Source organism: Pristis pectinata, chromosome 17 (assembly GCF_009764475.1).
Source record: "Pristis pectinata isolate sPriPec2 chromosome 17, sPriPec2.1.pri, whole genome shotgun sequence".
NCBI lineage: Eukaryota > Metazoa > Chordata > Chondrichthyes > Rhinopristiformes > Pristidae > Pristis > Pristis pectinata.
The window spans coordinates 10,326,097-10,344,117 of record NC_067421.1 but is presented as its reverse complement, the minus strand read 5'-3'; the positions used below and the strand labels follow the sequence as shown (position 1 = coordinate 10,344,117).

The 18,021-nt window shown below is 41.0% G+C and overlaps 1 protein-coding gene across 1 annotated transcript in view; it reads left to right on the top strand.

Moving 5' to 3' along the window:
• Positions 1–18,021, top strand: part of LOC127579275 (protein HIRA) — an 87,604-nt gene that overhangs the window by 23,559 nt on the left and 46,024 nt on the right. The window contains exons 6-11 of the mRNA XM_052031955.1: positions 3,770–3,865; positions 4,151–4,311; positions 8,196–8,363; positions 11,174–11,287; positions 12,361–12,431; positions 17,721–17,826. Coding sequence (XP_051887915.1) covers positions 3,770–3,865; positions 4,151–4,311; positions 8,196–8,363; positions 11,174–11,287; positions 12,361–12,431; positions 17,721–17,826 — 716 coding nt within the window. The remainder of the gene's footprint in view (positions 1–3,769; positions 3,866–4,150; positions 4,312–8,195; positions 8,364–11,173; positions 11,288–12,360; positions 12,432–17,720; positions 17,827–18,021) is intronic.

Below are 18,021 nucleotides of genomic sequence, written 5' to 3'. Positions count from 1 at the left end.
AACAAAACATGGCTTCGTATTGGTTTCAGTTAACTTAATGAATTGTCCTATTTATTTTAATTAGCAACTATTCCATATTCTGTTCATTTTTCTACAGTCCCACATTCAGCTTCCTCCATAAAAATATTTTCAGTATGTCTAGTGAGCATTTCCAAGAACTATCACTCTCAAGTGCAGCTGCTCTTTGTCTCCAAATGACCCCACTCTTACTTTGACGATCTTTCTTATTTGTGCATTTTTAAGACTCTCATTTTTCACGTGGATTGTCAATTTGCCTTCATACTTAATTTTATCCTTTCTAATTTTTGCTTTATTTTTCTGTAGCTTTTTGTAATTCTGTTAATTTTGTTCTGTCTTATAACTTTGTTCTGTGTATCTCTTTTGTATGAGAAAAATGTTTTCTGATCCAGTCTCTCCCTTTATCCACGAATCTATGCCTGCATTCTATTGAAATCTATTTGACTTGTACCTTATCCACATTGTTATTAAAGAGCTTCCATTGTTGGTCATTGTGCTCAATCTATATATTTTCCCTAAAATTACCATAATCTGAGATATAGTCCTTTTCCTCCTTGTTACGGACTCAGTGAAAGTCCCTTTAAGATAGAGAGTGTGTGTGTATGTGTGTGTGGGGCGTGCTTACGTCAATAGAAGATAAAGGACGTAATGACGTTGTTGAAGAAGAAGAAGAAAGAGAGAGAGAGAAGGGAGAGAGACACCAGCCTGCTTGTTTTCTCTATCGATGGATGAGAAACAATAACTGTGTTTGCCACTGAAATCCATGTATGGAAGTTGGAAGTAATCCGGTGGAGTTCACTTTGTTGCTGACCTGTAGAAGGAAACAGGTATTTGTGTGTGGACGACCACGGTTCGGATGCTTTTCGGGGTGAGGAAGTCACTACCGAGTAAACACTGAAGTGTCGTTTGGGTTCCATCGTGGAACATTTGGATTTCGTATGTACTCTCTCTATGTTTTTCTACATCTACATCTTATCTTCAGACAACGGTGGTTGTTGAAGAAGCCCTTGCTCATGTTTCACCTTACGGCTTGCGGAACTGAACTTTAAGAACCATTCCGGAACTGGGAGTTTTGGACTTTGTCACACACACACACGAGCCAATTAAAAAGAATTTATCAGACCTTCCTCAAAAATCTTTGGATTGAATTTCGAACAAATCTCGTCAATCTGGGGAACGATCCCAGATGACACTCGTTAACCTTGGGAACTATCCCGGACGAGCCCCCAATTTTGTCACAAACCAGCAACAAAAGAAACACACTGAGCATGTTTCAGTGTTAAAAACTATTTTATTAATCACTACTTATGATAATACGTAAAATAAAAGTAAAAATGTTAGTATGTTAGAATTCAAAAATGTTAAACCTCGAACGTTAACCCCAAAACTAAACTCTTGGTGTGTGTGTGTGACAAAGTCCAAAACTCCCAGTTCCGGAATGGTTCTTAAAGTTCAGTTCCGCAAGCCGTAAGGTGAAACATGAGCAAGGGCTTCTTCAACAACCACCGTTGTCTGAAGATAAGATGTAGATGTAGAAAAACATAGAGAGAGTACATACGAAATCCAAATGTTCCACGATGGAACATTTGGATTTCGTATGTACTCTCTCTATGTTTTTGTGAAACTTGTAAATGGTCCAACTTCGTTTCAAGGTTATCTTCATCTGGGTTTGCTTTTGTTCGGCCAGATAGACGCAAGAAAACACAACTCTGTCATGTAAACATGCTAAAACCTTATTATGAGAGGGATTCAGTTGTGGCCTTGGTGGATGATGTAAAGGTTGTTTCTAGAATGCCTGATGTTGATGTTGAAGAAGGCCAATTTAGACCAAATATTGTTCCATCGAAACTAAAAAACCAAAATATCATGGAGAACCTTGAAACGAAGTTGGACCATTTACAAGTTTCACAAAAACATAGAGAGAGTACATACGAAATCCAAATGTTCCACGATGGAACCCAAACGACACTTCAGTGTTTACTCGGTAGTGACTTCCTCACCCCGAAAAGCATCCGAACCGTGGTCGTCCACACACAAATACCTGTTTCCTTCTACAGGTCAGCAACAAAGTGAACTCCACCGGATTACTTCCAACTTCCATACATGGATTTCAGTGGCAAACACAGTTATTGTTTCTCATCCATCGATAGAGAAAACAAGCAGGCTGGTGTCTCTCTCCCTTCTCTCTCTCTCTTTCTTCTTCTTCTTCAACAACGTCATTACGTCCTTTATCTTCTATTGACGTAAGCACGCCCCACACACACATACACACACACTCTCTATCTTAAAGGGACTTTCACTGAGTCCGTAACATCCTACTGAAATTAGCTCATTTTTAGTGCACTTCCTTTATCTCAGACTTTTTATTTGTCTATTTTCAATGTGAACCTGACTGGTAATGGTCACCGTTTCCCCTTCAAGTTGCTTTCTTGTCCCATCATTTGCACTGTTACTATTTACAAATTGTTCATAATTGCATTCAATGGTCTTCCTCAATTATCCAGTGGTCTTTTATGTAAATGTGCTCTAAATAATTTCACAAGTTGTCACTATCATCACTTCGGAATTTCCTTCCTTTGTATGAAATTATGATTTCAAATTTGCTTGTTAGGAGTTTGGCAGAAGTCCCAGTGAAACTGTGCAATTGGCTACAGTGGCAGTTTTTATGCTTCCAGAGAGTTTCCACCAATTTTATTTTCAAGGTTGCGATGAGAGAACATTATATGACTTCTCCACATCTACCCTATGTCTGTATCCACCATTTATGTTTTTGGCTTTGCCATCTCTCCCAAAATCTGCATTCCACCAGATGTATCCCACTCTTGCACAATCTGAGGTCAGATTGTGTCCAAACTATGTCATATCTATTCGTTCTGATTAGTTTACTTTGTTTCCTGCTCTAGTTCAATTGCTTTACAGTTCAGAAAGAACTATTATAACACCAACACACTTGTAGTATTCAGTACCCTCTTTGGTTTTCAGAACTTTTTGCTTTGCCCTTCCTACCCACCCTTGTTATAGCTATGCAGAATGGTTAACCATATTGTCCAAGATTTCTCCTGTACCCTGCCTTACAACTCCTTTCAAGAAAATATTGGTACTGTTTTAATTTTTGTCAAGCCCATTGTATTGGCAGAGTTTCCCCTGTCACAACTCAATAACCAAAACATCTCCTTCTGTAAGCATCCAGTAAGATGCGCATTGTCTTGTCTTAATGCTGACCATTGGGAGCAATACTGAGATTAATACCCTAGATATTCTGCTTTAAAAAAATTACCATCTTATTGAAATTTTGGTGAAGCACTTCCATACTGTTCTTTCTGAGACTATCAGATCCAACGAGAAGCATGAAAGTGTTGCTCGTTCTTTGCAAAAGCAGCTCTATTCTTTTCATTCTGATCTGAGATGGGGGAAAAATGCCTTGTGTGCTTTTAGTGGTTGACACATCACTGTGCTTGGAGATCTGTTCTCTCCAGCCTCCCATACCTCACAGATAACCATTCACTTCACAGTGCTGTGGAGTCCACTGTGATTTCTGACTGATGTTGATATCCCTGCCTTTGGGTGTCAGCTATTGCTCAGTTGGTAGTACTCTTATCTGAATCAGAAGGTTGTGGGTTCAAATCCCATTGCCAGCAACTTGAGTATAAAAATCTAAAATGTCACTCCAGTGTGTGACTGCCAAAGTGTGGCAGAGATATAGCTATCCTAATGTGCAGTATACTGAGTGAGGATTCTGTCTATGTTCTAGATGTGATGGACCTGGCCTGGTCACCCCATGATGCTTGGCTCTCCTCCTGCAGTATTGATAACACTGTTGTTATTTGGAATGCTCTGAAGTTCCCAGGTAAATTTGATGTTCAGTTCTATAAGGGTAGGACTGGAATGAATATAAATAGGAATCCTTCACAAGGCAATGACAAAAGTTTCAGCAAAGATGCCTTTTGTCTCCAGTTCATGCAGAATGTATTTTCTGTGAATCCATTGCAATCATGATGCTTGAACTCCCAAGTATAACAACGATATGGTTGGTCATACGGGTTATGGATATTGCACTGGTTCTCATTACTTGGGAACGTTATAAGCTTCAAGCATGAATACACAGTGAATGCTTTTCAATGCTTTCTTACAGAAATCATTGCAACATTACGGGGTCACTCAGGCCTGGTAAAGGGTCTTACCTGGGATCCTGTTGGAAAGTACATTGCATCCCAAGCTGACGACCGGAGCTTAAAAGTGTGGAGGACCATGGATTGGCAGCTGGAGACCAACATTACTAAACCCTTTGATGAAGTATGTACTTGAAGCAAATGTCTGAACTGTTGTCTTGGGACTGTATTTCTTTGCTGATTTTTGTCACTTAACTGAGCCCTAACCATTAAAATACTCCTGGAACTATCAATGTAGTCACCATGTACCCCTTCTCCCTGTTCATTCGTACTCAAGATCAGGTGATCAGCAGTTGACTTTTTATTTGTCTCTTCACCAACTGGTACCCTGAGTCTATGTTTTGGATTAGGGATTCAACACTGCGTCAACTTGTGAACCGGATGTGTGATGGGGCATATGGCTTGCAGCATTCAACTGTGCAATAGATAACATCAATTTACGCGGAAAATGTTTGAAGGACTAATGAAATGGAACATGTCAAAGGCATCACTGCAGCATCTGCCAGCACTTATCCAGAAATGCAGGGTGTAGAGGATGGTGTGCTTCAGTTTAATCTTGACCATTTGCAGCAACATGGTTAGCAGGTTTGATTGCCAATGCAATTAAGGAATCGTGTCCACTTTTACTTGGAATGGTATTTTCACTAAATGTTATTTAAAATAAGCGAGCATGGGATGTCCTCACCTCTCCCATCCCCCTGCTGTGACAGGTGGTCCTTTTTCACTTATAGACTAACGTACGCCCTACCTATTGGCACTGTGGTTTGTGTGATTGTTATTGGGATCACGGCAAGCCATTCACGAATAGGTACTTTTAGGCAAAGCATTAATGCTCCACCTCTCTCCAGAAGCTCTCCTATGCACATTAACATTTTTGTAGGAATTTTAACATTTTATAACATTCCAGGATATCTCAAATGAGTTATAACAATAAAAACATTTCCAATACTGAACTACAGGAGGCAGATCATCAGGGCAGATGACCAAATATTGGATCAAATGGTAGGTTTTAAGAAGCAACTCAAGGCATAAGAGACGGGTGGGTATGGACGTGGATTTAAGGAGGGAATATCAAAGCTTTTGGGCAGAGCAGTTGAGAGCATGCTCACTGTTCGTGCAGCAGTTATAGTCCAGGATTTGAAAGAGGTCAGAATTGGAGGAGCTCAGAAATCTCAAAAGTTTGCAGGGCTGGAGGAGATTTTGGGGGTAGAGAGAGAGGACAAGCCCAGTAGGAAACTTGGAAATATGGATGAGGGTTTTAAAATGGAGGTGCATTTGGATTGGGAGCCAATCAGCAAGCACTGGAGTCAAGGCAAATGTTACTTGGAATGAGCTAATATTAGACAAGAGTTTTAGGCAAGTGCCTCTCTGCAGAGTGGAAGATGGAGTTGTAGCCAGAGTGGCATTGGTATACCCAAGTCTAGAAGTAACAATGGCATGAATACTGTAGTCTTGGCAGCCAATGTGCTGAACTAGGGTGAGCATTGAGCAGTGCTACAGCACTGGAGGTAAGAAAGTGCGGGGTGGATATGCAGTCAGAAGATCATCTGGGTTGTGCATGGCACTGCACATCTTCAGATAGGTGGCCAGAGAACAGACTTTGTGGTCAGAAGCAAAGAAAGTGCTGTCCATGTTCACTGAGGAAATTTCTGCTCATCCATTGCTGGATTGCAAACAGGCATTTTGTGATGTATCAGAAATCCTGCAAGATGGTGGTGAGACATACTGTGTGTCAACACTGTACATGCAGAATCTGATGTGTTTCCTGATGATATCACCAAGGGCTGGGAAGTAGATGTGAAATAGAAGGGGACCAAGGATAGATCCTTGGTTACTCCACAGGTATGTATGGCTACGAGAAGAGAAACCCTTGTGGGTAATTGTTTCACTGAGATTTGAAGAGTTAGGATGATGTGCTCAACTATGTCAAAGACTCCAGATCGTTAATTGCAAGGGGGATAAACTACCATCATTATGTTCTTGAAGGGTATATTTGTGCCTTTGATGAGGGTTGTTGCAGTTTAGTGTAGGACATATGATTGAATGCATTTAGATGTTTGGTTGTACGAAGGCTGGGCTTGTATTTGGGAGGAGTTAAATGCATTAAAGGACTTTGTAAAGGAAGATGTGATTGGAAATGGGGTGTTAGTTTGCAAAGGCACAAAACAAGGGTGGGCTTTTGAGCAGGAGGCTGATGCTGACAAGGGGAGTGAGACAGTACCTAAGAGGAACCATTAATGTTATCAGTTAACATGGATCACAGGAATAAAAGAGTTGGGATTGAGGGAACGGCAGTTGTTCGTAAGGAGGGGGACAAGGTGGGCTTGAGAAAGCCAGTCAGTAGATATGATAGAATATAGAGAAGGGTGTGATTTCAGTGCTTGCACTGCAGGTTATCCAGGAAGAAATTTGGCATGCTTTAGGGGAAGGAGAAAAATTACTGTCAAATGAATTAATTATCCTGATTGTGGTGAACAAAGATCCAAAAGTTTTTTGTACCTGGTGAAGGTGGAGGAAGCAGGGAAGATTGCCTTAAGGTGACTGGTGGTGTGGGATTGAGCAGAGATCAGCTGTATTCTGGAGCCCTGGTTTCTATCTCTCTTGAAATATCATCATTCATCTATCATTATCGATTATTCTATCATCTTGAGATACAATTACAGCTTGGTATAGTACAGAAATCATACCCAACTGTGGGCAGTATTTGGACCTTGGACTAACTCTGGTGGAATTGATCACCTTAAAATTGTATCCCTTGTTTGTCAGGTGACTTCTTTGAGTCTTCAATGTAAAATTTGAAATTGCCCATTAAAAGTCAATTTGTATTTGGAAATATAATGGTCAGACATCAGAGCACAGAATGTAGAACAGTATAGCACAGGAAACAGCCCTTTGGCCCACCGTGTCTGTGCCGACTATGATGCCATCTAACTAATCCCATCTGCCTGCACGTGGTTCGTATTCCCCAGTTCCCTCCTTGTGCATGTGTCTGTATAAATGCTTCCTAAACATTGCTTTCATATCTGCTTCTACCACTCCCCTGGCAGTGTGTTCCAGGTGCCTACCATTCTCTATGTAAAATAAAAACTTTTTTAAACTTTCCCCCCCTTACCTTAAGCCTATGCCCTCTCTATCTACCACATCTGTGCCTCTCGTTATTTTACATACTTCTATCAGGTCGCCCCTCAGCCTCCGATGCTCCAGAGAAAACAATCCAAGTTTGTCCAACCTCTCCTTATAGCTAACACTCTCCAATCCAGGCAGCATCTTGGTGAATCTCTTTTGCACCCTCTCCAAAGCCTCCACATTCCGTCCTGTTGTGGGGTGACCAGAACTGCACTCAGTACTTCATATGTAGTCTAACCAAAATTTTATACAGCTGTAATGTGACTTTACAACTTTTATATTCAATGCCTTGATCGATGAAGGCAAACATGCTGCATGCCTCCTTTACCACCCTATCCACTTTTGTTGCCACTTCCATGGACCTACACCCCAAACCCCTCTGTATATCACTACTCCTGCCATTTCTGTACACTTTCCTCTTGCATTTTGTCTCAAAATGCAACACCTCACACTTGTCCAAATTAAACTTCATCTGCCACTTCTCTGCTCAAATTTCCAGCTGATTTATATCCTGCAGTATCGTTTGACAATCTTCTTCATTGTCCACAACTCCACCAATATTTGTGTTGTCTGCAAACTTACTAATCAGGCCATGTACATTTTCATCCAGATCATTTTTATATATCACAAGCAACAGAGGTCCCAGCACTGATCCCTGCGGAGCACCGCAGGTCACAGACCTCCGGTTAGGATAACACTCATTCACCACTACCTTCTGTCTTTGCATTTTTGAAAGAACAAAAAAAAAATCTATTAAGTTTGTGTTTCAGAGGGAATTTTGCATTTGCAAGACTTAAGTCCATTATTGCTATGGTATTTGGTGTAACTTGTCTTGAGTTATATGGCCGTGCGTCGTTTATTCTTTTTATCATCTCTCTTTAGTGTGCAGGCACGACACACGTACTGCGTTTAAGCTGGTCCCCAGATGGCCATTACCTCGTATCTGCACATGCAATGAACAACTCAGGCCCCACAGCCCAGATCATTGAACGGGATGGCTGGAAAACAAACATGGACTTTGTTGGCCATCGAAAGGCAGTGACTGTGGTGGTAGGTGTTCTGACTTTTTAAATCCTGTGGAATAGCACTGGGTAGAGTGTGATTTTATAAATAAATGTTCTGATTTATAGGAGAGAAAAAGAGTAGGAACTAGAGAGATTAATAGGCATGAATTTTCTGTCAAAATATTGATGAGCCTAGTGTTTATGCACGAATCACACAGCAACTTCAGGCAAGGGCAGATGCCCAAGTAAATGTGAAAATCCTGAAGTTATTATTATAGGTGCACTTCCCTGCCATTTCCTTCCTGAAAATGGTGTCTTGCAGTACAACTTTCCATTGAAGTGGATGCAACATTCCTGCATTGTATTTTAGATACAAGCTAAACATTCCCAGTAAATCGGGGCTTGGCAATTTCTAAGTACTCTTTCAAACACCAGTAAGTCCTGTTTGTAGTTGGAACACTTCAATATTTCAATTTGCATTTCTGGATTGGGCATTTTTGCTTTCCGATTTGACTAGCCAAGTGCTTGCAAGATTAGTTGGTCTGATTGCAGAACATCTGAGATACGTGCAGAGCAAAGCGTTCCGTTTTGATCTCTAACATTACAGCAACTTGCCAACTAAAAGCTCATAGAAATTAACTGAGTAATTTCCTTTGGTAGTGTGTTCAATAACTCTGAACCTTAGTTTCAAGGTAATTGGTAGAAGAATTAGTGAACTAAAGGTTTTTTTCCCAAACTGGTGAGTGTCAGTCTGAATGTGATGCAGGTAGAAACCCTCACATCAATTGAGCACTTGAAGAGCTGGAACGTTCAGTGTTGTGGGTTGAGAGTGGGAATAGCCCAAATGTCTATTTTGGCTGACATAGATAAATTGAGTTGAATACCTTGTCCTGTGCTATATACTTCTGATTTAATGTAGATTAGAATGTTGCACATGGCCCAACTATAGTTATCTTGCGACAGCAGTGATTTATATAGGTTAGAAAATTTTGAACGTCACTTAGCTAAATTCAAAAAAGATGAGAGGAGGAAACCAAGAAAATATGGGCAGCTGAATCAGCAGGTGTTGCAGAAAATTACTCAATACTGTGCTTGAGGATATACTAACAGAACATCTTGGAAACTTCGCAGCCGATAAAAGGTGCAGATGGATTTGTAGAAGATAAAATATCAACTTGCACCTTTTGGCTCCACAGATGCTGCTTGACCTGCTGAGTTCTTCCAGCATTCTGATTTTTCTTCCAGATTCCAGCACTCTTTTGTTTTCAGCGTCCTGCATGAATTTGTTTTGGGACTATAACTATTCATCGTACTTTTAACAATCGTTATGGAATGGAAAGCTACACATTCATGTTTGATAATGTTGCAAAGGTAGATGATGTTGTAAGCGACCTAATTAATTTGCATGGGGATATGAATAAATTAAGCAAATAGACAAATGTGTGGCAAATGGATTTTAATATAGGGAAATTTAAGGGGCATTGACTTTTTTTTTTACCCAGAAAGACTTGAGGGTCTTGCTCCTCAACCAACATAATTAACGCTAAGCCACTCAATCATCCTCACCTTGTTTTTTGTGCAGCCTTGCTGCACACCATTTGGTTGCTGCATTTCCTATAATAGACTAATGGCTATGCTTTAAACATCCCTAATGATCACTTTGGAATATGATTGACTTTTCTCCGTGTGTCTTTGAGTCTCAGTGGTTTTCACTTCAATAGGTGAGTGGATATTGTATGTAAAAGGTGTAATCTATGAATGTAAGAGATCTTTGGAAATGCACCAAGAGATCTTTTACATGCATAGTCTAACATTTAAACAAAAGATTTTGCATTAAATATTGCAGAACTCCCACAGTGCTACTCAGAGTGATAAATGAGGATGTGCTTTAAAGTGCATGACGTGGGATGAAACCTAAAGCTTCGGACTTGTAATCGAGGGTGTGACCACTGAGCCATGGTCAGTTTGTAGCATCTTGGTTCTGGACAACATTGGGGAATCGGGGATGTTTGTCATAAATAGCAATGTGTTTTTACATGTAATTAAGACAAGTACAGAAGGGCGTGAAGATAAAAGTCAAAGTTGAGTTTGTTGTCATATGCACAAGTACATGTATGCACAGGTGCAATGAAAAACTTACTTGCAGCAGCATCACAGGCACAGAGCATCTGATACACAACATTCACAAGAAAAAAAATAAATAAATCAAACATAAGTTATACAAGAAAGAACACAATTAAAACAAAAAAAAAGTCCACTGTAGTGCAAAGTGGTCATAGCATTGCTATACTGAGCTAGTGATTAGGGTTGTGCAGGTTGGCTCAAGAATTGAATGGTTGAAGGGAAGTAGCTGCTCTTGAACCTGGTGGTGTGGGACTTCTGCCTGATGGTAGCTGTGAGAAGATGGCATGGCCTGGATGGTGGGGATCTTTGATGATGGAAGTTGCCTTCTTGAGGCAGCGCCTCCTGTAGATGCTTCTGATGGTGGGGAGGTATGTGCCAGTGATGTATCGAGTCCACTACTCTCTGAAGCTTCTGCCATACCAGACCATGATGCAACCAGTCAGAATAAATTTTTGTTATGAACAACATCATGGTGGAAGATAATGGAACTATGCAAACTTTAATCAGTGCCCAAGTTTCCCCGTTTATTTGTAACTGTGAATTACAACATTTGACTGCAATCCTTTCATGAGTTAAACAAAGCATTGAAATCTACTAGTGATGTGTACTCAAAACCTGCTATGTGTCTGGATATGCTGCTGATCAGAAGACTGAGTGAATTAGCAGCTTCTTTATACTTCAGATGTAAAGCTCCATCTGATGCTGACAGTTTTCTTCTTTTCCCTTCTTTAGAAATTTAACCCGAAGATCTTCAAGAAGAAGCCACGGAATGGAAGTTCCAATAAGCCGAGCTGTCCTTACTGTTGCTGTGCGGTGGGGAGTAAAGACCGGTCCCTCTCAGTTTGGGTAAGTCCCGAGACCGAGGTGTCTTGCTCTTGGGATGACCCATCAAGAACGATCGACTGACTTTTATCCCATTGCAGATGTGCTTTGTTTCTGTCCTCCCTCCTTTCGCTTTCTTCCCCCTCCCCCTCAGCCCACACATAATTTTTCAGCATTTTGAACATGATATTTTGCAACTCTGATAAGGGATAATTGACTTGAAATATTATGTCTACTTCTTTCTCCATAGATATTGGCTAAATTGCTGACTACTTACAGTTTTTGTTTTAAGTTCAGATTTAGAGCACCTGCAGCATTGTATGTTAGTCCAATGTGTACTCCTGGATTACACAAAGCTGCTTTCAATTGTACTTAATGTGAGCCTCTATCATAAACTCTGTCCTTTGGCCATTGATTCCAACCCCTTCGCACCCCATTTCCCTTGCCGTTCCCAACAGCCCTGCAGGCTGAATCAGACTGTTGATGTTTTATTCGACACTGAGTTTTCCATCCTAGTCGTAGAGACTGTCTGTTTCTTTCTCTGTAACCCCCACGGGCTCTACCTATCTGCTGCTGGAGATTTTCATCAATGTTTTTGTCAACTCCAGGTTCAGCTTTCTTGATGATCCCCTGTAAGTGTGGCTCATTCAAAATATTGCTGCTCAATTCCTAACCAGCTCACTCATCGCCTCCATGCTTGCTCAGTCACATCTACTCCCAGATCCCTAACGCTCTTCTGTTGAATTTCTTCAGACCTTTTGATATTTACTTTTGTTTTGACTGTCTCCAAGTTGATAGCAGTCCAAGAACTATGTGTTTCTCCAACTCTGGGTTGGCCCACTTCCTTCATCCTGCAATTGGTCTTCCCCTGTCTAGGCCCCAAATCCTGGAGTTCTCGCGATGCTCCCTGGCTTATTATCTCTCTTTTTTAAGGCACTCCTTATAACCTAGCTTTCACATTCAATTGGAATTGAATTCCTTTGTGCTTGGGCATTGGCTTTGATTTGTTTTGCCAGAGTCTTAACTGGTCTACATAACTGAAAGAAACGCCATCCTGCAGTCAGCTTGTGTGTTCATCTGTTGCTTTGTTTCCACAGCTTACCTGCCTGAAACGCCCCCTGGTGGTGATTCATGAATTATTTGACAAATCAATCATGGATATCTCCTGGTAAGGGTCACATTGGATTACTCTGTAATGTTGCTCCATTTCACGCTGCATTTGATTATATCAGAGAAATTAGCAATATTATTGCAATATAAATTTTATTGAATTGAAATTACTTCAATAATTAGGGGAAACACCATTCTGTAAGATTTCAATTTTATTTTGGAGTCAATCATGTATTTTTCTTTTGCATGTTTCATTGCTGCTGGATAAGAGTAAATGTTAGCTGACCTGTTCTTGAATCATTGCGAAATAAATTAGAAACTGGCCCCGCTTGTGCTTTCCCAAACCACTTGATTGAAAGCATTGCACTTGGCTGGCACTTTATCCACCACCTAGACATTTACTCCCCTCACTGCCAGTACAGTGTGGCTGTAGTGTGTACTAAAAGGCTCAGTAGTTACTTAACAAGTAACTGCTGAGAATTTTAGAGATGGTACACACTACAGCCACGCTGTGCTGGCAGTGAGCGATTTCAATAGCATCTGAATGCTCCTCTTCCACTTTGATCGGTCATGGGCCAGAGACACCCAGGAGCCAAAGGGGATGTTGCACTTCTTTGAGAAAGCTTTCAACACATCCTTTACCTATTGGACAGCAGAAAAGGTTAATCTCCTCCCACGGCAGATCTCAGAATACAGTATCCATTCCAGGAGGTAGAAGGGCAGTAGACGCATGGAAACACCACCAAATCTCTTCCCATCCAAATGACACACTGTCCTGACTTGGAGTATATCATCACTCCAGCATTGTTGTTGGTTCTAGAATGACTGCAGTGTTTCACGAAGACAAATCGGCAGTTGTGAATGGGAAATAAGTGCTGGTCTTGTTACTGACACCCACCTGCCATAAAATCTTTGATGTAGATTGTTCAGTGTCATACCTTGTGAATATTTGGAATGGATCTCACGTGGGCTAGAATCTTAACAGATCACCTTTCCACATCACTATAATTATCTTTGTGGCAGGAACCATATGGTGTGCCTCAGTTACAGCTGGTATTCCTTAGCTGGTAAGGAGGAAAATGACTTAGGAAAAGTGATGAGAGAGTGAGGTAAAATCAGTCAATTGCTTGATGGAATCTTATTATTTCTTCATCTTCTGCTACTGCTTCTGCTTCAGCAATGCCTCCGGATCAAGGACGTCTTGCTTGTGCTCTGGTTTGGTGGGTTCCAAGGTGGCTGATGAGGTCAGTATGGGAACCACAGGCTCTTCCACAGAAGGGGCAGGAGGAGGTACGTAGGTAGCTTGTGAGGTTGTGTGCTCCTTCAATTGCTTATCCAGGACTTCTGCTCTCGATGAAAGGCCTCGAGGTTCTCAATGGCATCGGAATGCTTCTCTTCCACTTTGATCGGTCATTGGCCAGAGACACCCAGGAGTTAAAGGGGATGTTGCACTTCTTCAGGAAAGCTTTGAGCACATCCTTCAACCTTTTCTGCTGTCCACTAGGTAATCTCCTCCCATGACAGATCTTAGAATATGGTATCAGTTTCAGGAGTCGGGCATGGCTTGATCAGTGTAGTTGGCTGAGAGTAACTAGGGTGCCACAGTGGTGCAATAGTTAGCACTGCTATTGCCCAGTTCCAGTAACCTGGGTTCAATTCTGACCTCCAATGCAGTCTGTGTGGAATTTGCATGTTCTCCCTGTGACTGCAGGGTTTCTTTCCACATCCCAAAGATGTGCTGGTAGGTTGGCAACGATAAATTGCCCCTTGTGTAGGTGGGTGGAAGGAGAATCTGATAGACATGTGAGTTGGGAGTAGTTTAAGGGAAATAGGTGAGTGAATAAGATTGATGATAATGCTCTGACAGCTGGCATAGACACAGGCTGAATGGCCTTCTACATAAGGTAATATACTGGAAACATTGGCCAGGGAATGGGCACTGATCCATCCAGTGAATTTGCAGGATCTTACGGAGACAACATTGGTGAAATTTTTCCAGTGCCTTGATACGTCTGCTGTAGGTAGTCCAGATTTCAGAAGCATAGAGGGATGTAGGGATCACTGTTCCTGGTAGACAATGATTTTTTTTTGGCTAGGTCTGAGGTCTTCAGATACCCTTTTACTCAATTGATCAAAGGCTGTGCTGCATTGGTGGTGAATTTCATCATTGATGTCTGCCTTTGCTGAGAGGTTGCTTTCAAGACATAGGAAGTGGTCTGTGTCTTCCAGAGTTCACTATGAACCCTTATTGGTGGAGGGCAGTGTGATGCACTGGGAGCAGATTGGTAAAGATCTTTGTCTTGCAGATATTGAGTGTAAAACCATCCTCCCGCGTGTTTCAGTGTCGGAGCTTGGTGTCTGAGTGTACAGAAATGGAAGCGTTGTCTCTGCACATCAAGTGACCTTGGTTCTGGAATGTAGTCACCATAGGTTGCATGGTTTCCCGTTGGTTCTGAGTATTAGCTCCGGTTTCATGGGAGGTTTGTTGGAGGTGATGAAATGGTGTAGTGGCAGCACCTTTGTTTGCTTGGATGCTCCTCTGTCCATGACCAATTTCTTGCTAGTGTCTCTGCTATGTTGTGTATTTCTCCCTTGTCCAGTTTCTCTTTCCTTGCTGGATGAGCTGCTATTCCAATTGACACATTTGGAAGTTGCCCACCAAGCCACACGCCATCTTGACTTAGAAATACATTGCCATTCCTTCTCCATCGCTGGGTCAAAGTCCTGGAACTCTCTCCATAAGAGCATTGTGGGTACACTCACATCTCAAGGACTGCAGCAGTTCCAGGCGGCAGCTCACCACCACCTTCTCAAGGGCAACTAGGGATGGGCAATTAAATACTGGCTCATGTGAAGCCCCCATCCCTTGAATGAATATAAAAAAAAATTCCATTCTGAGCACGTAGTAATGTGATTGCAATTCAGAGACTTGGACCAAAAAATGAGTTCAAATCTCACAATGGTTTTTTGAAAATTTGCACCTTATCTACCATTGTATCAGTTTGATCCAATTTTCCCATCTTTATTGGCTAAGTATTTAACTGTGAAAGTCTTGCTGCTTCCCTGTCATATTCTTATTTTGTCTTGGCTTTCTTTCTCAGGTGGACAAAGCTCTTGTACATCTGATAGCAATTTGGTCTTGACTGTGCACAGCATGTGGCACATTAAACATTGCCTCGAAAATATGTTTCTTGTCAACCTTTAGGGATTAGTAGAAATTATTATTTCTGGCAGATAACTCTACCTGCCAATAACCATTTTACCCAGATGGTTATTGGCAGCTGGCATTATCTGCCAGAAATAATAAGAGATGCAAAATCCTTGAATTTTTTTTTAAAGGGATAACTAAGTGCAGTTTAATGTGGGAAAGTGTAAAGTCACGCATTTTGGAAAAAAGAATCTAAAGACAAACTGTTATCTAGATGGAAAGAAATCGCAGGTGAGCGAAGTACGCAGTGATCTAGGTGTTCTTGTCCACAAATCGCAAAAAGTTGGCAGACAACTGCAGCAAGTGGCTAAGAAGGCAAATGACATAATATCGTTTATTGCAAGTGGGTTGGAGATTAGAGATGGGGAATTATTGCCACAACTGTAGAGGCGTTGATGAGGTGACTCCTGCAGTACTGTGCGGTTATGATCACCTTATTTATATGACTCTGACTCTAAGGGATGTACAGCATTAGAGGCAGTCCAAAAGAAATTCACTCAGCCATTTCCCGAGATGAGAGGCTTTCTTATCTTCAAGCAGCTAAAGAAATTAGATCTATATTCTTTGGAGTTCAGAGGAATGAAACATATAATATCCCCAGAGGGCACGATAGGGTAGATGTCCTGATGAATCTGCTAGTGGGAGAAACTCAAAGGAGGGGCATTGTAACAAGATGAGGGGGCAGTTATTTAAAACTTCCGTGCCTAGGAATCTCTTCTCATAAAGAGTGGTGATGGAATCTCTGGAATTTTCTAACGCAGAGTGCTGTGAAAGGTAGATCATTTGATGTCTCTAAAGAGGAAGTAGATATATTTCTCTAAAGATCAGTGAACTGGCAGTTATAGGGAAACTGGCACAGAAGAGACGATGAGGCCTGGGGCAGGTCAGCCATGATCATATCGAATGGCAGAGAAGGCTTGAGGGGTTGAGTGACCTACTCCTGCTCCTGTTTTCTTGCTCGCTTATGTTCTGATCTGATAAAGAAATCTTAAATCGTTATGGGGTAAGGGAGGAGAGTGGGATGAACTTGATAGTTCAAGTTTAAGAGTTCTTGGGTATCACTTTCACCAGCAAAGTTGCCTCCTATTCCTCAAAATTCTATTATTCTATCAAATCCAACCAGTAAAATGCAACAGTTACTCCACAGTGCAATCTGCATTTGAATGAGTGGTAGGATTTGTGTAACTGAAGTTGAATGTATCTGGGTGTTTGAGGGTCAGTGTGGATTGGGTGGGCTGAGGGGCCTGTTTCAGAGCAATATTACACTTTAACTCCATGAACCTGCCCCTTGTACTTATGTAGTTAGATTTATTTAGGATTAAGACTTTACTTCCAGATGTCTGAAAGTATGCCACTCTTGAATGCAATCATACTATGGTTGCCCTTTCCTAGAGGGTCCCTTACAATGCAATTACTAATTAATTGGTATTACTAATTACTAATCTCATTACCCAAGGAAAAAATTAATATCATTTGTTTCCTATTTAACTCCATTGAGTATTGCTCCAGGAAATTGTTTCAAATAAATTCTTTGAACTGCTTTTCTAAACTACTTTTCCCACATCAATGTATCCAGTTTATATGAAAATTAAAACTCCCAGGACTTTTGCATTACTTTTGTTAAAGGCTACTATTTCTTGATTGATTTGTAACAAAATAATGAAGTGCTCCTACAGACTTTTTTTGTCCTTTATTATCCCTCTATTTTTAACATTTCAGATTCTATTTCCCCATACTCATGACTTCCTTGCATCGTCTTTGTCATTAGATTACTTTCAACTCCCCTTTTCTATTTCTTCTTTGTCATCTTGACTGATTCCTTTTAATCCCTGTGCTGAAATGCTATCACTAGATTTCCTGCTCTTCTTGCCCCAGCACTGCTTGTATATGCATTTCAATTTCTTTTCTCATGGTACTCGTACTCATTACGCTGAAAATACAAATTGATAAAAACATCTTTATTTGCATCCATCGATTTATTTTTCCTTAATTTGAAGATGACCCAATAGGAAGGGTGTTTACTTTTCAGATATTTGGCACTGACAAGGGATGTTCGCAGCTAGTTGGTAATTAGTAAGCAAAGGGTTGGCTTTGATGGTGTTAAATATGTATATGTGTCTTTTGTGTTTTTTACACCAGGACTTTAACAGGATTGGGATTGCTGGTGTGCTCAATGGATGGAACAGTGGCATTTCTGGATTTCTCGCAGGAAGAACTGGGTGATCCACTAACTGAGGAGGAGAAGGTAATGAAAGCTGGTTCTCCAGCTGCATTGAAGTACAGCACCACCAAACGCATCAATGTACCTGCAGTCTCAATTGGATGCAAATTACTAAATTGCTTGAGGTTGGTCAAGTTATTATACGACAGAGAAAGAATAATCTTCAAGCAGGGATATGATATTGGTATCCCAGGACTATTTGTGATCTAATGTTCTCAA